A 24,368-nucleotide genomic window follows, 5' to 3' on the forward strand; every position below is an offset into this window, starting at 1 on the left:
CACAATAAGGCTTATTTGCTTATAATGTTTATTTTACAAATAAATAAATAAGTTATAAATAACACAAATGAATATTTGCAAGACAAAGAAGATTATTTCAGCTGTTGACAACAAGGGACAGCACCCCTGTGTTATAAATCGGCTGAAATTCCTGGTTTGCATATACTATGTGTAAAGTAGGGTATGTGGAGTATGACTGCTGGGGAAAACGAGTGCTCATCTTAATCTTGCCCCTCCTGGTGGTGAGAACACACAATGATTAGAATGCAAAAGGTCTGCAATACAGCTAACTTGTGTAAATCATTCTGTTGTAATCTAGTAATCTAGAGTAAGGCTTTTATTAATGTACTCACGTTTGTCTTGTTAACGGTCACAGAATGTGAACTTATTTGCCTGGAGTCACCTCTGGTGTATGAAACACAACATGCAATGTGTGAGAGACATGTAAATGACAAACTCTAAATGCATTTGTCCACAGGGAATGTGTGATTGGAAGTGCTATTATTGAGGATGTGACTCACTGTAGGAGCTCCAGTCACTCCATAGGGAGTTAGAGGCCTCCTCTTGGGCTCGGACGCAGAGCTTGTAACTCTTCCTGTACTTCTTAGGAACTGTGAATTCCATGACATTGATGGTCTGTAATATGACAAAATAACAAGCCTATTAGCATTCAACCATGACGACAATAAATGTGTGGTTTTTTTTTTTTCATTCACTAACTGAACAGTTTTTGGGTACAAATACAGCACACAACTAAAAAGCAATTGGATTGTGCTGTACTTAACATCATTTGGCCAATGTATCTGCTTGACAAAGTAATACATGAGAAATACAACTAGTGTTTTTGTACAAGAAGGGGATTTACCTTATTCACCTTATTGTGTGTCTCTGGGACACAAGGGTCGTTTGGCTTAACCACCTTCACTTGGAAGATGAGCTGAAAGTAACAGGGGGGTTTGCTCCATGTCTCTGGGTATTCCCACTTAAATGTATGATCTTCCACTTTTGTGATGATTACTTTTTCTGGTTTCACTGTTGGAATAAGAGGAAACATTCCTACAGTTTCATCACAGTGCAGGTTGGCTAATTCAGAATCACCTTCAATGTACTGGCCTACTGATAAATAATCACATTAGCCATTAAAAGAGGATGGCCATCTCAAATATGTATAATATTTACAGTGGAACTGTAGGTTTAGACACTAGACATACCTATCTCAGAGATGAAGAACTGGCGGTGGTATTCTTCAAAGCGGGAATAGCTTCTGAAGTAGGCAGACATAGAGATACGGCTTGGTTCCTCAGCGTAAGGACAGTGGCTTTTATCCTCACAGCTCAGTGTGCTTCCATTCAAAGAGCATGTGATATTTTCAGACCCTCCTGATAAACTGTTTGGACACCAGAAAAAGGCCCACATTGATCAAACTACGTATAAATGTAGAACACTACAGCATTTAGTAGTGATAGTCTGTTTATTATTGTTTACAAACACATTCATGTCTGAATGGGTTGAATCTTACCGAGCAACAGTAAAGTGAATACATTTCGCCTCTTTGCGCTCTAGCTGCCAAGTGCACTGAAACTTTCCATCAAAGTTCTTTGCTGAACATAAAATATAGTCTAGGAAGTGTAGGTAAACATACAGAAATATATTATTATGGGTTATTCAAATAAATAATGAACTTGTGGTATATGTACATAAAGGTGACTGTAAGGGGTTAATACCCCACCCGCCACTCTCTCTGTTTCCCTCTATGTCACTGCTTTTATTACCTGAACTCTCAGATTTCACCAGAATTTTGTTTCTGAATCCAATGCCCTGTTGAAGCACCAGAGTGTAATTGAGGACATTCCCAGTCTCGCTGTGACAGGTGTAGTTTGCTTCATCGAAGAGCTTCAGTACGGTGGTGATCTGGTCCCCATGTTCTTTCATTGGATTTCCATTGTGCTTCCAGCTGATCACACCACTGTGATTGCCACAGGACAGTTTCACCGTAGACATACTTTCATTGACTGGCAGAATAAGCACTGTGAAGAACGTACAGTAGAACCAGTTTAGGGTTTCTGTGAGTAGCTGGAGTAAGTGAGAATCACATTCACAAAGGATATAATCACCCTATAGTCATTCCATTATTTCAATTGAATTGTTCAGTAATCTGATGAAACATGAAGCAAATATAAGCGTGTATTCAAGCGTATTCACCATTTGGTATCAGGTAAGTCCCAGTTTGGCTGGCTTCACAACTTGTGTAGCAAGTCAGGAAAAGGATGATGATAGGTATGAACTTCATCTGGATATGCAACACAATCACCAATGGAATCGCTTATCAAAATAATTTCATGAAGATGAAACAATAAAAAAACAAGCTATGTAAAGAGAAAGACTATGCTAGTATGTACATTAGTCTCTTACCTTGATATGGTTGTAAACGCTTCTGTGTCTTGTCCGACTGCACTGTCAATAGGAAGAAGAACAAGCTTTTATACATGTGAGTGTGAAAATCCCATCAGTAGAGGGGATCCCACTTTTAGAGGAAGTGCAATTGTTCTGCAAACAATAAAGAGTTGTTGGCTATTACTCAAAACCAAAAGCTCGTGGCAAACAATCACTGTCCACAGGTGGGCTTTCTGGGCATGAGTGATGACATTTGAGAAAAACATTGTTGTTGTATCTTTTACCACTTTGTGGCCTGTCAACGTGACTGGGGAAGAACCCGTTATGGGTCTGGCTCTGCCTTAGCTTTTCCACTCACCAAACACCACTTCTCAACCTGGTTTTACCTCACTGTGTGCCACTCATAGTTCAGGTAAACCTTGAACCCTGTGTTACAGCACAACCTTTTAAGCTTGCAAAAATGATCAGGATCAGATGGAGAAGAAATGTATTTTATTCCCCCCCCTCACTGTTTATTTCACTAATTGTGCAATCACTAAAGGTGCCATCCCAGCTTTTGAACTGAAACACAAAACAAAATGACAAAATTGCCATATCTTCTTTCAGTGCCAAGGGATTCTATGAACTCGGATTACTAATCATATTCCAAAGGCATGGCATACAACTACATTGAATGACATGACATTTCTGTTCATCATTCTGACCACTGTGTCATAAAAAGTGGAACTGGAATAGTATATATTTGCTTGACCCCTGCCTTAGCAGTGTGAGTGAGACTATGAGTAAACCAGAGGAAGAGAAAGCCAAGGAGAAAACTGTCAAGTCTGGTTTGCCACTGTAGACACTGACTATGTCACCGCCAGTCCTAATAGCATTGTGTGGTTTGACAAATACACATATTGCAATTATTGACAATAATTCAGGCCTTTAAAATGATTTTACTGAGAGTTGGAATCCGTTTCTAAAGTTCAGTCATGGTTCAGAATAAGAGATACATTATGTGCCAGAAATACATTCACGTGTGAGTTATTCAATGAGAGTATGAGGTAAACATCTCCAGTTGCATTTTTGTGACTGTTGAGACAAAGGGCAAATTACTCGTCCACTTATTAAGAATGATAAAGGTCACTGCAACGACCACTCCTGATGAGACCACTGGTGTTTCTCTGTGAGTGAGGAATGAGATCAGAGCATTCAGGGACAGTATTTTTAATGACAGGTCTACATAGGGGATTTCTAAACTAGGTGCCAAGGCTTCCCAGGCCCTGACAAATGAAAGGAATATGTCTCACACTGAGCCTTGGAGTTCCAGTGCAATCCTTCAGCTAGTTTTCAGCCTGAAGGAGTGAACAGAGGAAAGGCTATTCTGGGTCAGTGCAATAGTGCTCAGAGAAGGTCTTTTATTTGATTGGCACATTGATTCATAGATCCATGAAATTAATCTAGTAATTATACTGCCAATTTTGATATATTTTTGTAGTGTGAACTGATTGGATTGGATAACATAATAAACTAATCAAAGTGTCTCCCGTATATTTCCCCACCAAAAAGGAAATTAGCTGATGTATCCATGTATTGCCTGTTCTGTAACCACTATCAGTCATTGTTTATTTCACTGGATGATTTTCCCCATACCTACCCGGTTAGTGGCTCTATACAAAAGAACATTTCCTGGAACGGCCATATAGACTTTTAAGAGAAATGAGAATGTCAAAGATGAACACTTCAATTACATGACAATACTTCCTCTTACAAGAAACCACAGACTAAGTAGGTCATACAGGACATCACACAACCACAAGAGTCTGAGTCAGTGGCGAAATTCAACTTTCTCTAATAATGGTCAAACCAATATCAGTCAGGTTATTATTAAGACCAAATCCAATCTTTAATTAAAAAGATCTCTGAACATGCAATCCACCCTTCACCCCTCATCTAGATAGCTACTGTCATCATTAACTCCAATTTATTGATCAAGTTAGATCCTATATATGAAGGCAGATTTTAAGGCTATGAGGCATAGAGCTATTATACCTGCTCCCTCATCATCGAACCTCTGCAAAGCTGGTGAAGGAGTTTCTTCCTGCAGGCACCCAGGCTCAGGACCGCACCATAGCAACGCCAACATCTCCTCCTTCCACCAGTCAGAAATCCCATCCTGCTGGTCGTCACTCTAACGTCTTTCATCACACACACTCTATGCACCTTTTTATATTGCTTCTGTGCTCTTGTCCTCTCAGTCTGCAAATACTTATTTTTTTAGATTTTTCTATTTATTAGTATATTTGGACAGTCTTGCTTTTCATCTTCTCTCCATCTTCTGTTAGTGTTTGTGATCATGTGTATGCAACAAGTATTCCTTAACCAACAGATTGCTTTGAAATGTAAGACACAAATCAGACTGTGGACAAAAGTAGGCACTCTAAAAGCCCATGGTTGTGCCGAAGGCCTCACAGTTTGAGGATGAAGGCCAATCTCAACAGTGTTTCAGTTCTCTCTGCTCTGCTCTTCAGTCCGCTGGAAGAGGAAGCTGAAAGGTCAACATTTCATTCCAGCCACTGAACTACACTCATCTTCTTTTCCAAATGTGAGAGAAAACACAAAATAACGTTGACCTCTCGGTTGGAATTTCTTTTTTTGTCCAATTTTTTTTTTTTTAAAAGTATCTAGCCATATAAATATAAATACACAAAAGACAATACATACAATTAATACAATAAACACTTCAATAAAAACTTTGAGTAAAAAGTTCATTGTTTTTAATTAAAAATGCATTCTATTTCATTAAAATATGCAATTGTTTCTGAAATTCATTTTCGTTTACATCAGGACGTTGTCTTGATGCCACTTAAAAACAGACATACAAAGGGTGTTAGGGTATCAGAATGTCTTCATTCCTTATGATCAGCTACATTCAGAAGAGATGGTTGTTATCAGGGGCAGAAGGGCAGACTCTGGCTACCCCTCCATGTCCAGTTCCAGCAGTCAGTCATCTGCTTTGACCTCAGACGGACCAGCATCAGGTTGAGTCCTCTTCCTCGTGTGCCTTCCCAATGATCATCCCAACCCTCACATCAAGTAGAAACGTCCTCGTGCAAGCACATTTCTTCTACCACTGGTTAAAAGATTTTTTTAGTTTTTTTTTCCGCTTCTCTCCCATACACTGAAGCATATGCACATGCTCACGTACACACAAACACAAGGGAGCCACACACACACACGTGCACAGGAATGTGAGCACACAGACACGCCTAACGCATGCACACACACACACACACACACACACACACACACACACACACACACACACACACACACACACACACACACACACACACACACACACACACACACAAACACGCGCGCGCACACACACGCGCACGCACGCACACACACACACACTTAATGCAGACGAACACACATACACACACACAAACAGATGCACGCACACCTAATGGATGCGCACACACATACACACGACTACTCTAGGTACTTAGTTCTGATAATGCTGATATTCCCCGGTACAGTAAAGCATAACACAGTGATCCCTTGGATTCTTTGCTTTGAAAGGGGACATCTTCAAGGGCCAATCAGTAACATGAGCTGCTGAGTAAGTCAGCCAGCACAGCTGAGGCCTGATGATGTCGCTTCTAGCAAGGACAAGGAGGGTGATTAAGGGTGAACACACATATAAGGATGCTTACTGAAGAATACTTAACTATTTATAATGCAATGCATCACAATTACAGGTATTTCCCCTACTAAAATTACACAAGTCATGGGCAAAAGGTCAGACATGTGATTTATTACAAAAAAAGGCTTTCCCCTTTAAAGAACTGGTTGATCAGCCAAAAATACCTAATTTGTCAAATGTTTCAAAGTTGCAGACAGAGTGCAATGTACATAGGCAAGAAATAAACAACTGATCTCATAGAAATGATTGGACCAGAGGTTGAGAGAATTATCATAAAAGGCAGGTTTTTTTCCACAAGACATTTTTTCCCTGTTCTGTTTCAAATTCCCTGGCTCTTTTTTTTTTTGGTTTCCATCAAAAACCTAAAACAAAACGCAAATGAGAAAAACATCTGAAAAAAAAAAAAAAAGTATTTTTTCGTTCACAAATCCAAGATGAGTCTGATGTGCCTGCTCTTTGTAATGTGCAGTGCGTTCAGTCTTCCTGGGGGGGACAGAGAGACCGGCACTGGTCCGCTGGCCCACAGTCTGCTTTGCAGACACCCAGCATGATCTCATCGCCAGAGGGGGGATGGCCAGCCCAGCATTCCTCCAGAAGAACTCCAATCATTCAGAGGAGGGACCTCTCCAGAGAAGACAATCTCCAACTCCAAACTGCGCCTCAGGTCCTCCCTGTTACTCATGCCAGATGCATCTTCTCTTCACTTCTCTTCTTCATCTGCGGCTGCTGCAGAACAGCTCCCTCACACATGACAAGATGAGCTGCTCTCTGGCTAGTCTTACATCCCTCGCGGAGTGAACCCTGATGGAAACGGAATTCAGTCAAATGGCAAGAACGTCCTGGGTACCAACTCTTTTTGAAGAGTCAAAAGACAGTCCTGCCTCACTGACGTGACACTACCCCTCCAATCCTTCCAACCCCCTTCTCCCTCCCCCAATCCCAGCCCCCCCCACCCCTCCTCTGGCTGCTAGTTCTCCACGGGCGTGGGGTTCTGGTTCTGGGGCAGTGGCGGCGCGGGGGGCTGGCTGACGATGACCTGCACCACGTAGTCCCGCGAGATCTTCAGCTCCTCCAGCTTCATCCTGTCGGTGAGCGGCCGGCCGGAGAAGAACCAGCGCTGCGCACCGGCCGTCACGCCCTCCGTGGCCTGCAGGCGGCGCTTCATGTGCTGCACGGTGTCCGTGGTGCGCACGGTCAGGCGCAGGTCGCGACCCGTGGACAGCCGCAGACGCAGCTGGCACTCCTGGCCCTCGCTGGCCGGCGGCTCGGGCGCCTCCAGGGGCTCCAGCTCGCTCTTCTCCTCGATCATGTTCACTGGCGGGCACAGGCAGTACACGGGCAGCTGGTACCTGTTGCCCAGCTCATCATAACACTCGGTCAGAGCACCTGTGCAACGAGACAGAGAGAGAGAGGGAGGGAGCGAGGGAGAGAGTGTGAGGGAGGGAGGGAAGAGAGAGAGAGAGAGAGAGAGAGGAAAAAAAAGATAGAGATGGAAAGAGAAAGAGAGATAGATGGAGAAAAAGAAAGAGAGAGAGCGACAGAGAGAGGGAGTGAGCAAGGGAGAGAGAGAAACAAATGTGTTAGAGGGGCTGCGAAGAGGAAAACAGGCCCGGGGAAATACAAGTCCGTCAGGGAGAACTTTTCTAGCTCAATTCATCTTTTTTTGGAGGCACATTTTGGCTGGTGAAGTGCATTCTTCTCCGGGTGAATTATGTTAGACCCGTAACAACTGCTGCCTACTGAGACTCTGGACAGAGGAAAAACTCAGAGGAGGAATGGTGTAGGCAGACTCAAATGCATTTAAACCCTTGTGAGAACGACACATTTACAGTCAATGCAGTATGCTGTTTATCACTCACAAATCAAGTGTGTGTTTTGGTGCCAAATGCTGTCCTCAATCAGGCTCTGCAGTGCAAAATGGTTAAGGAAATAAAAGTGTTACAACGGTAGAAGAAACCAAAACCTGGGTCCCATTTTCCTAGAATTTTTTTCCTCAGTTCAATCTCCCCCGGTACTGAGAGTGAGTGAGCTCATCACTTTCATTTGGTCACAAGGCATGTTTTCTGTGGAACACACACACACACAATGACACACACACAATGACACACACACAATGACACAAACACAAGACGCGTCTGCCTGAAGGTGGAAACTGAAAAGGTGAAGTGGGGCGCTGAACTACAGCTTTCAAGTTCTAAATCGGAATTAGTCCACTTCTCCTACTTCTCTTCTCAACGCCCTATGACCTTACCATCTGTGTTTTATATTATGTCAAACTATGCTACTTAATATTTGTACAATGTAGTTGAATAATAATGAATTTGAAAATCTCTGTTCTTATTGTCTGGAAATCAATACTGATAAGGAGATACAGTTAGGGAATAAAACCTTCTGTGTTAATGTTACTTGTACATGTTTTCTGATGCCTCTATTTAGATTGACAGGAGCCAAGCCATTTATTGTGTTCCATTAAAGCTTTAGGTCACCTCAACATGGCATGGGCTTCACTCAACATCCACATTCAAACACAAGCACCTCTCTGGCACTGTTAAACCCCCCTGCCCCCCCCCCCCCCACCCCCCCTGCCCCTTAAGCCTTTGGCCTCTCCCCATAACCCCCTGCTGTATAGAGTGTTTTCAGAGTTATACTCTAGGGCGGGAGATGGAACTTCTCAATGAGAGATAAACGTCTGGTTCTTCCCAACACACTGAATTACAGCCAAACTGATGCAGCACTCATCATACTGTGGTATGATATGGTATACTATACTACACGCCAGCATATAATGATTAAATAGATCAAAAGTAAAGACATTGTTCTATCTATCAGTGACAGAGTGGGAAACTTCCAAAAAGTACGCCGGTATTGCATCCATCCCTGATAGGGAAATAACATGACAGCGCACACACACAAAGGGCTCCATTCAGTGTGCAACAAAGCAGGTGAGGAACCATGGAAAAATAAAATGTGTGGATCACCACACATAGGTTGGTCGTGACTCTTCAGACAGAGGAGACACTCACAGATAAAGAGGAAGAGAGAGCGGGGGGGGGGGGGCGTCCGTCAGTCAGATGGGGGCCACAAGGATGCGAGAGTGACGAGCTGAACCGACAGTGACTGACTGGCCTGCTCCTTAGTTTAACGGCAAACACGGCAAACACGCTGTTCACCAAACCCTTTCTCTCACAAAACCACAATTGGATTTAATTCCATGTAACTCGGTCTGCTGAGTGCTTCAAACTCCACCTCAACAGTGGACAAGAGCCACTGCATGACATGTTAGTCTCGTAGCCAACACGGACAGAGCTTAGCCATGAAGCACCCCACTCATGAATAGATGGATCATTATTTTATTGAATGCTTGAATCTGCTCTAGAGATCCTTCCAATGTCTAATTAGATAGCATATGGTGGCATTGTAGGGAGGAGAAGGTCCCTTGACTAGAACTACTCTGCTTGGTAAATGCCTCTGCCCTGAAAGCCAAGTTAAATAACACTCCATTAATGTCTTTATGTGCGGCTCCACACACACACACACACACACACACACACACACACACACACACACACACACACACACACACACACACACACACACACACACACACACACACACACACACACACACACACACCATCCATATCTACCCCGGCTAGGTATTCTCTGAATATTATTCATCATCAGAAATGGCTTGGCCCACTACTGTTCTCCTATGAGGTGGGCTCAGTTTCACAGCAGGTTATTAGAACAAGCTCGAAACATTCTCCATCTCGGGCCGCTGCACCACACAATGCTTCTGCTTCTATGCAATGGCTCGTTCTGTGCCACTGCAACAAAAGCCTTGGCACTGAGCTTACTCTCGCCTCCGAGATTCCTGTTATCAACACTATTACTTTTCCTGCTTCTTTTCAGTCTCTGAGTGCAACGACACCTCTGGACGTCATGACAGCTTTGTTACTGAACAGAAAGCTGCTGAGATGCTGGATAGTTACCTCTCTGTGTGTGTGTGTGTGTGTGTGTGTGTGTGTGTGTGTGTGTGTGTGTGTGTGTGTGTGTGTGTGTGATGTCCAGCACAGGAGAGAAGAGGTGGGGATCAGTAGTCTCAATCTTACCACAACAGCCAGGGCATATTCCTAATGGAAGCAGATGGTAATGAACAATCATCACATCAAAAGGGCGGCACAAGCTGGTTAAATTACTGCCAATGTTTTGCATGTGGGTTCTGAGGGGCTCTTTGAGGTGGTTCACTCATAGCTCTGCTCCAAATCAGACTCTCAGAGACTGAAAGCGGACGCCGCGCAACACGCTTCTTTCACTCTCTCCCTCTGCAGAGAACACAAAAGAGCACTCATGGAAGGATGTAAGTGTGTGCAGAGTCTTGCCGTGTGTGTGTGTGTGTGTGTGTGTGTGTGTGTGTGTGTGTGTGTGTGTGTGTATCGGAGTGGTTTTTTTTTTCTCAGTGTTCACAGCTACCTACATAGTCATCCAACACGTCAGTGGTCTTTTTTGGGCAAGGACCACTTTCTCACCAAATGCTGGTTGAGGTGTTACACTCAACGGATGTGGACACATTTCTCCCCCCGAGTCTTTATTGCAAGTCATAAGTATCTGGTGATGATGTGAGAACCCACAGTGCAGTCGCACTCTGCAGAGGTTAACCTTTCTGTACCGAGCAGTGGAGGGGTCGGGGGTCGGGTCGGGGGGAATTCCATTTTCAAAAACAAAAGTCCTGCCATGGCTTTGCCCTGGTCATTCACTGAACTGCACTGCACTGCACTGCACTGCACACAGCAGATGCACATGAAAGACCAGAGGCAGGGTTAGCAACCAGCGCTTACTGTAAGAGGGTACTTTTCTCTTGTTCTAGTTTTCTCTCTGGCAGACACTTGCATGTCACTTCTGGACGCACCTCAATATACTGAGGTGCCGGCATCATCTAGCAATGGACTTTGGAAATGAGTGGTCTACCTGACATATGACAAAGTGGAATTTCTTGTATATTACTCCTGATCTGACAAAAGAGTATCCAATACATTCAATAGTTAGGTCAAAACATTCCCATGAACATTTCTTCGCTGGGAAAATTTCAAATGGGTACACTTGTTAACCTGGACAGCTTGCAAGGACAATGCCAGGGAACAAATATAACTGACACATATAACTGATTCTCTAGCACTGACAAGGATTTATGATGCAGTTGAGACTGCCGATCAAATTATCAACACATCACTGTGTGAAAGCTCATGACCCCTACTTTGAGGATGATAACGGCTGGCGGAAACGGCTGATGCCGCCCGGGCGGGTTGTCTAAACTCTGGCGATAAACAAAATGTTCTGCCAAGGCATGGATTTTTAAATATGGGCACGGCAAAATATTCCCCTCGGTCAGGGATCATTAGAATGTGTTAAAAATAAACTATCACTGCCCAAGACTGATTTACCGTATTTTCCTGTCTATAAACCGCACCGCACATAAACTTCATCACAGTATTTTATGTAACAAACCTGTGTATTTTTGGGTTATAAAAACAGGGTTTTAACATTGTACAGTGTCTATTTCTCAGTAACTTAAAAAAAAATGTAAGCAAAAAAAAAGCCTAACAAATTAAATTCATGTACAAATACGACCATCTACGTTGTTTGGTCCGCCATATTTTAATCAACACAATTTCATCGGCTAGCGCCTGCGCTGGAATATTTGCATAAACATGATTCGATTGGCTGGCAGGTTGTAAAGTTGAACTTCTACCGCAAGCAACGCAAGAAAAGCGACGCAACAGAACCAGAATTCAGTTTGGCAATGCATGACGTCACCCCATTCAAAGTGAACGGGAAGCGACTTCGTTGAAGCCTCCTATGAAGCCTCCACCGTGTGAGTGCCCCGTCACACACCTCTCACTGAGCTTCACGCTCCATACCATACCGTTAAATAATAATAATAATATAATAATTGTCAGATTTTATTCGCACAAACGACACACACGTGCATATATAGTGGCGACACAGGACACACACACACACACACACACACACACACACACACACACACACACACACGCAGGCCTGAGGTCGCTGTGAATTTAATCTCTGCATTTCTCCCATCCTGGATGGTCCTTCCTCCAGGACCCCCAGGAGCAGTGGGAAGCCTTTAGGCTACAGTTACAGGTGGGAACATCCACACCCATGTCTTTACAGTCATGGAAGACATAGTGTGACTGAAATTTTGTTCTATCCCATATTGTTTTATACCTGATACATTCATGGGATTTGTATGTGAAAGAGGGAGAGATCCGTTTTACCTGGCAGAGTGTTACTAACTTTCAGGCGAAATAAATGCATTTCCATGTATAGAGACATTTTCCGAAATCAATGTATAAACCATGATTAATAGTCGGGAAGTTACCTGGCAAAAAATCTGACGTTTCCCGTTTTTGGAAGAGTGGGGCATTATGCTTACATATTTCTGTATTTCTGGAATCAGGAGCAAACCTGCGTTAGATTAACTGCATTAACTCATATCTCCGATATCCTCGAAGTAAACACATATCCTGGCAGGCTTTAAAAAAAAAAAAAAAAAATAAAAAAAAAGGTTTTTCAAAGGTTACACCCGGTGAAAGACTCGAGTGTCTGGGAAGAAGTGGGCCCAGTCTAATTTGTCCTACTTAAATTAAATGCTCAGTCAGTAGTAAACGAATGTCATCCGTGATGTAAATACGCAATAATGATCTTGTTATTTCTATTCACATACTGTAGTCTAATTAGACTGAAGCAGAAGAAGAAACACCAGCGCATTTTCTACCAAAGATCTCTTTTCTGGGCCACGGCAGAATGCAGAGATTCCATTCAGGTTGGTCTAAGTGTTCAAATTCATCAAAAGTTGGAAATAAATTCTCCAGTATGTGTGAGAGATTGGCTATATCGATAATAATGTTGGACTGTCATGAAATCTAAGGGAGCAAAACACAGGCTCAAAATCACATTGGCTATCCTGTTTAACAATAATACAGTCAGTTAGAATGGGATGTGTAAGGGCTTTTTCAAATAGTTCTGACAAGCTACAATTTATTTGCTTGAAACAACAGAAGAAGAACTACAGTTTATTCCTTGTAAAACTGTCCAGAACCCACGCGGATATTGCCATCTTCTTACATTGTAATTTTGTCTGACCGTTCAGTTTAAAGAGATTGCTCGACAATGCTATTGGTCGGCTTTAAACAAATATTTCATTAATTAACTTCGGCCTGGCAGTAAGTGCCTTTAAATCACCCATTTACCGCTCGCTTTATGCTTGAGCAACAGGGCGAGTGCACTCCCGTCTCCGCCAGCGTCCCCAAAATAGGGGCCCGTATCTCAAAAGCATCACTCACGTCACATAAAAACATTTCAAGTTAATTTCAAGGCCAACACAACACAAAAGGTCCCTGGCAACCATAATGAAACAATATTCATTCCGGACGCATGTTGTCCATTCAAATTCCAATGTACTGTCAGTTGTCGGGCTTGATGCTGAATGTGATCATTTGTCAAAATTATTTGTGAGACCAATTCTCATAAAATTCAGCCCTTTCTCCTTCTTTAATGGTCCATCCCTGACCCTTTGAAGCTTCCTCATCCCAGGTTGAGAACCTTAAGATTATACAGTGTGCTATGCCAATGCCAAAAAATTACATTTAAAAACCTTTTCATAGCTTCTGATTTAAGAATATTTCTATTTAGTTTTTTTTTATTTAATTTACAATTATCATGATTATGATCAACATATTGACGCAACATCAGGTTTATTTAATGTTAGAACTATCAACATAGGCTACATCATATAATTATTACAAAATCATGTAGATCAACTCAAACCAAACCTAAAAATAATGTAATGCGCAATAAAAGTGATTGTTGGAGAGGATCCTGCCCTCTGAAAAAAAAGACTGACTAGGATAATGAAGGGAGACGTGGCGAATGTTTCCTGTCTTGACACGCGTCTCTCTGTCTCAGAGACTAATAAGGTCAAGCAGTGCCAGTGGCTGACTGGTGTGAGCGGACAGAACAGGTACTCTCAGCCAAGCGTGTCAGAGAGCTCCACTCAGGCTCCATCACCTTGAAACTCAAAGTGAAGGCCTGTCGAGCCCCAGCTCAGGCACATCTGCCCTTGACATTTCCACTCTACAGACATGTGGTTATGTTCTTACACTCTTGCACTTGACTGTAGAATTAGTCAATTCAGCTGCCTAACCGAGGCCTCCTTGTGGCCATACTGCATTTTAGCTATCTTACCTGCCCTGTGCATAATAATGGTAAGAATTGCCTAGAGCCTCTCCTGCAAGTCTTAAGTTGTGATTTGGCCTGTTTGCAATTTTTCTATACTGCAACATTAAGGATGCTTTATAATGACATTTGAGAGCAATTGGATGTATCGGTACTAATTGGCTCAATATCCAATTAAAAAGGCAAATAACAAAAATTTAAATGAAGGGTAACACTATCACCTTAACCAACCCCAACCCTTAACAATAAAATGTAGTTAACACATTTCCAACAGATAGTTTGTTTCTAATCTGGGCATCTGTAGATTTAAAGGACACGTATCCAAAACAAGGTGTGACCAAAATAAGTTCTTGGCTGCTCCTATAACCTGGGAGCAGATCACACCACACACACACACACACACACACACACACACACACACACACACACACACACATCACTGGATAGGAGGGAACATATCATAATCAATTGCCCCACCCCAGCATTAACCAAATTCACCACTTATGAAAGCCTATGATGGCCCGTGTAAGAGAAGCCATGCATTGCATGAGGTTGTCTACTTTGTCCCCTACCGTGTGGGAGAGTGATGCTGGCCCCATCAATGATGGCCTGCGCCAGCTCATGGTCGTCACTCTCGAAGGCCTGGGCAGCGGCCTTGAGTGCGTCCCAGATCTCCTTGCGGCCCTCGAAGGCCGGTGCCGTGTCCCAGAACTCATCACGCTTACTGCGCAGCTGCCCGTCCGTCATCGGATAGTCACTCTTCCATTTGGGCTTCTCTCTCTTCAGGGGCTGGTTACGCCCCAGAGCCACTGAAACAGACAGAGAGAGAGAGAGAGAGAGAGAGAGAGAGAGAGAGACAGAGAGACAGACAGAGGGAGAGAGACAGACAGAAGGAGAGAGAAAGGGATAGAAAGGGGGGAGCAGTGGGTTAGAGTAATGCATACAAGCCCCATAAAAGCATCAGTAAAGAATGCATTAACTGTGAATGACAACCATATGGTGGACAAAGTACTGTGTGTAATATGTCAGTCTGGATGATGTATGCTATGGTTCTCCATGACTGAATGAATCCTTGAGAATGCAAGCGCTTGCTTCACTGTATGCAAGTTCAATTTCACACCAAAGGCTGCCTCATGAGCTGTGAGTCCAACAGGTGGGGAAATGGGTATGGATACCTTAGTGTTTGATAACAGTAATCATACACTCACTGAAAAAAAAACATTCACACAACCCCACCCCCACAAACACCAGTGTGTCCTGACTCCTGACCTAGACATCTTCATGACTATATAATCTCACTGACAACAATAATCCAATATGTTAGAGTGTCATGCCATATGTGCTAGCCTACACCACATCCATGAAGAAGCCATTATATAGGCAGCCTTTCTCTGAATCACCATTAAGCCAGGTCCTTCGCCACAGATGGAACTTTCCTAAACTGATTGGAGACAGTGAAAGGCCTCCCAGTAAACGGCTCTGGTAGAATCACAAAGGGGCTGAAGGCCAAGAAGTTACATCAACAGGCAGCCAGCCTGACCTGCCTGCGAAGAGGAGAGGAGTGGAGTGGAGTGGGAGGAGGGATTTTACAGGGGGAAAACATCTGGCGGCCATTACGCACAACCTTTCGTCCGGGACACCATGTAACTAGTGAAAGACGCACAGACAGAAGAAATAAAACAAAGAAAAAAAAAAACTGTGCCTGAATCGTGCTGGTTGGAATCACAGGTCCACAGCTGTCGCTGTGCATTCTGGGAAGCTTTAGACAGGCTTGAGCCCAAGACACTTGTCAAAGCAGAAGCAGCTACGATTTAACACACAGGAGGGCAGCAGGACCTCAATCTACTGCTTCAAACACTTGGAAACAGGTATCGGGTACTGGGTGAGAACAAATTTCTTTTCTGAACAACCATCCTAAACTGTACAGCTTATTTTAGCATTGCATGGCCACTCACAGAGCGTGAGCCTGGCCCCCAGACATCACACCACTGTACCCACCATACATCAATAATTCAGCTTGGCCAGGAAATCTGTACAGTGCCATCAGTGGTTTTTTTTGCGACCCAGAAACGACCACTGCTCAACGTGGAAGCGAGGAGGGCCCTGCCCTCTCACTCAGATGAAAGATCAAAGTCCCCGGCTGCCTTCAGCAGGAGGTGGGCTAAAGGATGGCATGACCTAGGCTACAGGATGGCATGACCTAGGCTACTCCGTGTTTCTCAGAGAGAAAGGCACTTTACCCCATGCTTTGATGTTACAGGCCAACATGTCCATTTCCTGTTTGTGCAGGCTTTGACATAAACACCAATTATGAAAAAGTCCCTTTGGTGCACCATGTTTCCGTCTGCCTGGAGAAGGGTGAGTGCTTTCTGAGTAGGCACACTGTTAGGCATCTCAGGACTCCGTCTCTCCTGTGAGCTCAGCTGATGAGAATGTTGGTCTGTTGTACCTCGAAAGAAATCTGTGCTCAATATTCCAGAGTAATCTATAATGTCTCTAACATTAATCTAAATCAATGAAATTGCATTGAATTGCTCCTGATCACATTCATTTCTACAATATATGTTTTGCTGTGACTAATTTCTCATTACATACACAGCTTCACAGTATCAATCACTCCCATCATACCAGATAAAACATTTCAGCCATTTTGTGGCAGAAATGTCACCACCACCAGTATAGAACTTCCTACCACCTTTCCTTAGAAGCATTTTAGTGACAGTGATTGGCCTTAACACAAGTAGGCTTTTTCAAACAATGCAACTATCTCTTTTCTATTGTGAGAGACGCATGCGACATTGATCAACTGCCTCAATCTTTTCAATTTCTGACCCACTTTCTTTTATCTCAGTGTATAGCGCTCGCCTCGTCTTGCTGAGTGGTCACACTCAAGGCCACGCTGCTGTGAAACGCTGCCAGCTGCAGAAAGACAATCCATGGCCTGATTAAGATCATACCTCCATTTCCTGTTTAGTGAATGATGCACCGGGGTGCAGTGAGGTGGAATGGCCAACATGTTAATCTAATTTAGCGCTGAAGCACTGTGGCATTTACAAGCACTCTCACAGAGCAGTAGGTAGTGCCTGAGGGACCGAGCACACAAGAGTTTATCACACCATTTCATTTCAGCGGGAAGTCTGCAGTTTTAGGTGTCAAGAAATGAAAAATGGGTATGGACCTACAGTGGCGATGCCGCTGTGAAGCCATGATCAAATAAGACAGGGTTTACGGTCATTCTCGTACATTCTATGCATCTTGTATGTATGTTTTTAAAGTCCTGTTACATTTGTTTGTATTATGAAGGCACTGAAATACGACAACAAAACTTTTGAGTCAGTGAAACAAAGAATGTGTAAGACAGATTAGACATAATTATCTGGGACCAACTGTCTTCTAGGTGTCCCTTGAGAATGCCATAACTGATGGCCTCAAGGCATTTCTAATTAATTTAACAGCAACGACAAACAGCATCTTAAAACGTAGCAGTGACACTGACAGCAGTACTAGTGTAAACCTGTTTACTTCACCCTCGCACAAAAACACATCCATGAGGGGAAAGATCAATGTAGGCAATAAGTAAATAAAACTAACAATAGTTAATTATCCTGAATGGACTGCATGCAGAACTGAAAAAGAACATGGAGACATGGAGACAGGGAAGCAGTGAAGGAAAGCTATAAAGGAGTCTCTGGTTGAAGGAAGGTCATTAAGGCGGTGTATCAATTTACACTAAGACACCAGCCATGGCAGCACGTCACTCCGGTCAAATTGCATGTGGTTTTGCTGAAAGCATTTTGTGTTTCACTTATAAAAGCAGACAAATGGCAGCTGGCCATTGAGCAGGACAGAGAGAGAGCCTCCTATGAACAAGCCCTTTGCACATAATTAGAAAAGCATGGTGCTTCATTAATTCACACATTGGCTACAAACAGCGGCTAGATATCATAAACCATAAAAACGGAAAATGTTTTTGGGACATGAAAATATGCTAATTTGGTTTTCGCAGAAACCACTAATAAACACCAGCTGGATTGAGACGTTTGATGTTGTTACAGTGTGTGTCTGTCTGTGTGTGTGTGTGTGTGTGTGTGTGTGTCTTTGTATGCACTCATTCTATCAGTGAAAAGAACAGTGCACTGCTGAAATTACTCATTTTTCTCATGACAAAGACACTGTCACACGTTATACAGCAGTAAGGTGGTCTTGCCTAACCCTATCTTTTTTATCATCTCTGACCCTCTCTCAGCCGGCGCGAGGCCTACAGTACACCCAACCACCGCACCCCTTGTGAAAATACAGAGAAACTGAGTTCATCCATGAGGTATTTAATCCAGTATGTATTTCTCATCGGCAGGCGTCAGCCATATGAGCTCGGAGTGAGCTGTGTGAGGGCGGCCTGACATCTGGGAACCATCAGCTCTGCCAACTGGCCAGCACAGGGAGGAGACACCAGCTTACACACACACAGACACACAGAGAGAGAGAGAACCTGCAAAACAGAAAGACTGAATCGCCGCCGCGGTGGGAAACTACACAGAGCCCCACAGCACGGGTGAATGTGTGACCACGCGCTCACAAGATCCCACAGTCACGCCTGAGAGTGGCATGCCCATGAAGAAGCTGGACAGCTGAAACGGCCGGTGTCTTCTAGGCTGGCCACTGGGTCTGTGTGTGTGTGTGTGTGTGTGTGTGTGTCCGCAGGAACCCGCGTGGGTCCTCAGTGGAAAGCACAGACACCATGTTTTTCTGTCAGCGCCTAGGTTCGCACACATGCACGGGTCACATGACCAGCGCAAAATGACACCGCCTCTGAGTGCCACAGGCCATGTTACAGATATCTGGAAACTCCACTCCTTTGAAAGGCCACCAACATTACTGTGATGGTTTTTTTTACAAAACAAAAGAAGGAACATGTATTCTTAATACCATTATGCAAGTAATTCGACTGCACAGGACTGATGGTAACCAGTTTCTTTACGATGAATCATCTTATTAATGAGTTCTCAGTTGTAAATGGACTACAGTGCCATGATGCCACTCAAATTTTACCTCGCAAAAGCTTGAGTGCAAAATGTAACTAACAATGACATCCCGCCTCCTGTGGCATCAGACCATACTCATCTCCATGGATATTGGTAAGCCAAGTTGCAGCTAACTTGGCATGCGAAGGGCCTGAACACGAATACTGCATAATGCAGGACAGGCCACCGGCTTCTATTTCACCTTCCACGCACCTCAGAACCACAATCTGCTACTCCTTTGACTAAGCGTGGAGACTAGTGTGCACAGATAAAATAACACAAGACTTCCAGGACATAAAAGGAGAGGTGGAGTTCGGACGCCTCTTCCGTCTGTGTGGCTATGGATGTGGTGAATAGCCCTCTGGTCTGTGCTGACAGGGCTTCTGTGATTGAGATGAAGTGGGTTCATCTTCATGCATAATGAAGCCAGTGCCTGCTGGTCAGGACAGAGCCCCAGATGTGCGGGGTCTCTGACGGTCCAGCTGTGCTTTCAGTTGCATATTCTCTCCATTCCACAACTTGTGCTATCCAAGACTGTACCGAATGGCACTTTTAAGAGGGTTGAGAGACAGAGCTAACAATGGAAAATGCATTCATACTGTCAACTATATTAATATATGAAACATTTCTGGAGCCATTCAAATGCTTCTCAAAGCCAAATGTGTAGCATAAGGCCATAAACAGAAAAGGCATTTTTCAGTTGCCCAGTTGCCATAAGACAACACCTTCTTGATGTCAGTCAGGTAGGCTACTAAGTATGGAAAGGTAAGAAAACATTGCCCACCATTTTAATAGTGTAAGGAAAAGAGGTGGGTTCATTAAAAACAGTTATGAACAATTTAGTCTAATGTAAATGATGTGCGCTGGAACACAATCTGAACAAATCTAAGAGCATTCAGGTAGACATTTCAAAAACCGTTATCTTACATGATGTACAATGTCCTCGTTTTGCTCTGCGGAAGTATGCTTAGGTCTAGGTGCAAAAGAGCAACTTTTAAGTTGTTAATTGCGTAGGGGAATCAAGAACACTCCTTTGTGCTTAGCCTGCCCCTCCCCCCTAGACCACACGCTCATTGTCAGCTACAGTAGTAGCCTAACAACATCTGTAACACTAGACACCGGAAATCCCAACCTTAGAGACCTAGGAACATTCACGTTGAGGATTCCAACGGGTAGCTTGAAACTGAGGGGATTTTTTTTTTTTTTTTTTCCAAAGGTTTGATGACACATGAAGCCAGGTTGTGACATAATAGGCCGAACTGATAAGAAATCACATATTGACGCACATTTAAAAACATAAGTCATTAGCCAAGTGGTTGTACTTCATATGTATGTTAATGATGTTTCCAAAGTTAACGGCAGTAATACGATACGCGAGAAAAGTCTCTTTATAGTACCGCTATCTAGGTGCATCCAAATAGGCCTATGGACCATGGTAACGATCACACACACTAGCGATAAGTGATTGATGCTCAAAGTGAGATGAACATGCACCCTACCCCGCAACAGTATTATTCTGCCTTTTTTAGATGTTCTCACGTTACAGAACCAAATTAAGGCATTAATAACAGCGCATTATGCGGAAGAGTTGAGAAGGAGCAACATATTTGGACATAACATAATAAAAGAGAAGTTACTCAATATGTTCCGCATTCCTGCGCGAAAAACACTGACCCACATTTTAACAACACAACCGACCGAAATAGGCTAGTTGAGAGGCTAGCAGTCGTTCTTTTTAGACTTAGCAAGCTAGCATGCTAGCTCGCTGGGACATCCAAAAGCTGCGTCCATTGAAAACAGTGGACAGCCGTTGCCAAAAGGCAATGGTAACATTTTAGTTACGTTGATGTATGATAAAGGCTAACCATGAGACCGGCCGGAACAGTGCGTGAGACAATACACTATAATACCGCCACGATGTTACAGACAGCGGCGATGGTAGCAGCAGACAAGGGAAGGCAAGGCGTATGAGAACAAGCATGCACTAAAATCCTCCAATCAATAACTAAAATATTCTCCCCGGTATGTAACTTATTTCCTACCTCCAGTTCCGTCTGAATTTTCGTTTAAACTGCCCGAAGAATCATGATGACTGCCCACACAACCACCCATGGATATTTTACTGCGCTACCCCCGCAGACCCTCTCTTGTTTTCTGTTTTCCCCCTTTCTCAACTACTCTTCTCTCAGAATAGAAATTGACAGCAGGGCGCGAGCATCAGCTGGGAAGAGGCGGGGTGTGCACACATCATCATGAGGTGACCGTTCCTCAAAGCAAGAAAAGAAAGAAACGCGGTGGGGTGTAGAGGGGGAGGGGGGTGTAGATATTTATGCTGGTAAGTGGGGGAAAGTATCAAATCAAAGCCATCACTAATAAATACATCCTCTTTTTCAGTGAACTGGATCTCTATCTTCACCATGTACACAGCAGACCTGTCAGATTGCCAATGCTACTTTCTGTACAAGATGTTTTTTAGTGCTCTGTAGTCTACTCGGTATTAAGTAGCTTAGGCCTATGTCCTTATCGTCAGTAATTTTTGCAGCATCCATTTTTGTATTCCTCCTTGGCAACTGTTCTTATGCTCTTATGCCTAATTAGGTTCAAAGCTATTTCCTCTTGCAGACCTTTAAAGAATGTGATCTTGCATCAATGTTTATTATTTGGTAGTGTCCCTATTTTGAAATGTCCCTCACTCAGGCAGGTCATAAACATATATTTTCATCTCAGAGGTTAGATGACTCCTTAAGCCTCATTGTTCAAGAACATGTTTCGCCAGCTGTCCCAGCACGCCTTAACCAACACTTCTATTAAGAGTCAAGTACTGTGGGCAGCCTTATGTAAGGCCTGTCAGCTTTGGGGATTTAGTGCTGACAGCAAAGAGATGTCATATATTGTAGATTTCCAAGGAACGCACTTTCTTCCAAAGTAATGCCTTGCTATTTGAATGGGAAAAGCTGCTGTTTATTGGCTTCATTGGTGAAGTATAAACTTCTGCATGAAAGCTGAATTCAGTTTGTGTTGAATAGATCTAGGTCTACATTCATGTAAACCATTCATAAAGACTGTTCCCATGTTTGTAGTTGATCGACCAGATGTATGCTTTCTGAAGAGGCGTAGGGACCTATTGTGGTGAGGTATAGAAGAAGGTTATGTGGAGAGAGGAATCTCAGTTTTATAACAGATCCTGTGCCCCATACACCACACAACTCGAGGAGTATACACATAACACACAGACAGAATGATAACAATCGCACACGCTAACATAAGACATTACGCTCTTACCAGACAGGGATACACAACCTGAACGGACACGAGTAATTCCCAAACAGTCCAACACTGAGGCATGCTGGGAGGCTACACAACAGTCCCACATGGCAGTTCTGCAAGCCCACCCTGAGCAGGCCACAGTTTACTCTCGTAACATTTAATTTAAGCAATTGATATTTAAGCACCTGATGGTGGTATGACAGTCTATTTGACCAGATGCAGATGCAGTGGTGTGTGTAAGTGGCGTCACGCTGAAGTGACCCCATGGAGGTGTTGTACAGACTTGGTGTGATGAGTAATGGATTAATCTCAATATGACTTTCCAGCTAGCACATTCAGCACAGGAAATAAGCAAGCTTTGTGTCACCATTCTTCAATTTCGAGACCACAAAGCTCAGAGACAATCCCCTGAGTACACCAATGAGCCAAAACATTATCTTACCTTACTAGCCACCTTCCTAATATTTTCTTGGTTCTCTGCATGCTGCCAAAACAGCTCCAGCCTGCCAAGGCATAGGCTCTAAAACATCTCTGAAAGCACTCTGTGAAATTTAGCACCAAGACGTTAGCAGTGGATCCTTTAAGTCCTGTAAGTTGCAAGGCAGTGCGGCTATAAATCAGACCTGTTGTTCCACAACATCCCACAGATACTCAATCAGATTAAAGTCTGGGGAATTTGAAGGCCAGGGCAACACCTTGAACTCCTTGTCATGTCTCTTGAACCATTCCCATACACCATGAAAGGGTGTACCTGGTCTGCAACGATGTTTACGTAGGTGGCATCTCTAAAATAAACATATGAATGTTGAACTGCCCAGAGCATCACTCTCTCTCCACCGGTTTATCTTCATTCCACAGTGCACCCTTGTGCCATCACCTCCCCAGGTAAATGGGACACACATAGCTAGCCATCTACATGACATAAAAGAAAATGGGTTTCATCAGGCCAAACAATCTTCTTCCATTGCTCCAAAGACCTGTTTTGATGTTTGTGTACCCACGATCGGTGCTGTTTATGGGGGACAAGGGTTTTTATGGGCAGTTCTGTGCTGGGTGCACAACTCCACAGACCCATGTGCTGTAGGGAGTGATGCACTGTGTGTTGTGACATATTCCTTCCTTCCTCATTAAAATTCTCTGCAACCACTGTGCCACATGAGCCCCTCTGTCAGTTTGGACCAGAACTGTTTTTATAAGTCTTTAATACCCAGCACGCTCTCACCGGATTATGATTGGTGCCTCCTTGGACTACTGTTGGTAGGTGCTGACCTGGAGCACCTCACAAGCCTTGCTACTGAATAGATGTCCCAGCCCAGAGGGCCATTTCTCCCATATCTAGCATGTGGACTATGGGAAGTGATTATTTGTCAATGGCCAATAAATGCAATACAAGTTTTGGGTTCAATTCATTTTCTGTTGAAGGCAGAAGAAGTAGTTGAAGATGTAGAAGATTGAATTGGTAGCAACTGAAGAAAGCTTAATCCTATGCAAAAGGGAAGCTAATTTTGAATGTTCAGGGAAAGAATGTTAGAGCATTCTCGTGACGGGATTGGGGGCTTGGGCCTAATTTATTCATCAAACAGTTGTTCTGTTCAGTTCTTCTGATTTTTCAACTTATTTACATTTACATTTACAACTTATTCCCGTTCACATACAGGGAAAGAAATGTGCATGTACATGGTGTCTGAAGTCATTCATGGTGAGTTAGATGAGTGCATACATTTTGTGAGGTAA

The 24,368-nt window shown here is 43.5% G+C and overlaps 2 protein-coding genes across 4 annotated transcripts; both read right to left on the reverse strand.

Annotated features, from left to right (window-relative positions):
- Nucleotides 1-14: 14 nt before the first annotated feature.
- LOC105907391 (interleukin-12 subunit beta) lies at nt 15-2,749 on the reverse strand. Of its 3 annotated transcripts, XM_031571665.2 has the most exons (9): nt 2,413-2,748; nt 2,203-2,290; nt 1,773-2,027; nt 1,520-1,619; nt 1,212-1,387; nt 866-1,032; nt 522-636; nt 354-405; nt 15-236 (listed from the first exon to the last, which is right to left on the reverse strand). In XM_031571665.2, the coding sequence occupies exons 2-8, from the start codon at nt 2,288-2,290 to the stop codon at nt 386-388; spliced, it is 921 nt and encodes a 306-aa protein (XP_031427525.1). In that variant the 5' UTR covers nt 2,413-2,748; the 3' UTR covers nt 15-236; nt 354-385. The 3 variants fall into 3 exon arrangements, with proteins under 3 accessions (XP_031427525.1, XP_031427526.1, XP_031427524.1); XM_031571666.2 differs by having other exon boundaries at nt 15-405; nt 875-1,032; nt 2,413-2,749; XM_031571664.2 differs by having other exon boundaries at nt 15-405.
- A 3,354-nt stretch (nt 2,750-6,103) lies between these two features.
- Nucleotides 6,104-21,644, reverse strand: ubtd2 (ubiquitin domain containing 2). Its single transcript, XM_012835825.2, has 3 exons — nt 21,410-21,644; nt 14,919-15,155; nt 6,104-7,474 (listed from the first exon to the last, which is right to left on the reverse strand). The coding sequence occupies exons 1-3, from the start codon at nt 21,477-21,479 to the stop codon at nt 7,056-7,058; spliced, it is 726 nt and encodes a 241-aa protein (XP_012691279.1). The 5' UTR covers nt 21,480-21,644; the 3' UTR covers nt 6,104-7,055.
- Between the last annotated feature and the right edge of the window lie 2,724 nt (nt 21,645-24,368).

Source organism: Clupea harengus, chromosome 8, assembly GCF_900700415.2.
Source record: "Clupea harengus chromosome 8, Ch_v2.0.2, whole genome shotgun sequence".
Taxonomy (NCBI): domain Eukaryota; kingdom Metazoa; phylum Chordata; class Actinopteri; order Clupeiformes; family Clupeidae; genus Clupea; species Clupea harengus.

What these genes read in the sequence shown, in the direction of transcription:
- LOC105907391 (XM_031571665.2), bottom strand. Translation starts at nt 2,290, where the DNA reads ATGAAGTTCATACCTATCATCATCCTTTTCCTGACTTGCTACACAAGT. An exon ending in GGTGAAATCTGAGAGTTCAG is followed by an intron (nt 1,620 to 1,772) that starts GTAATAAAAGCA and finishes TACACTTCCTAG; the next exon opens with ACTATATTTTATGTTCAGCA. An exon ending in CACACAATAAGGTGAATAAG is followed by an intron (nt 637 to 865) that starts GTAAATCCCCTT and finishes GTCATATTACAG; the next exon opens with ACCATCAATGTCATGGAATT.
- ubtd2 (XM_012835825.2), bottom strand. Translation starts at nt 21,479, where the DNA reads ATGGGTGGTTGTGTGGGCAGTCATCATGATTCTTCGGGCAGTTTAAAC. An exon ending in AAATTCAGACGGAACTGGAG is followed by an intron (nt 15,156 to 21,409) that starts GTAGGAAATAAG and finishes TGTCTGTTTCAG; the next exon opens with TGGCTCTGGGGCGTAACCAG. An exon ending in CAGCATCACTCTCCCACACG is followed by an intron (nt 7,475 to 14,918) that starts GTAGGGGACAAA and finishes CTCGTTGCACAG; the next exon opens with GTGCTCTGACCGAGTGTTAT.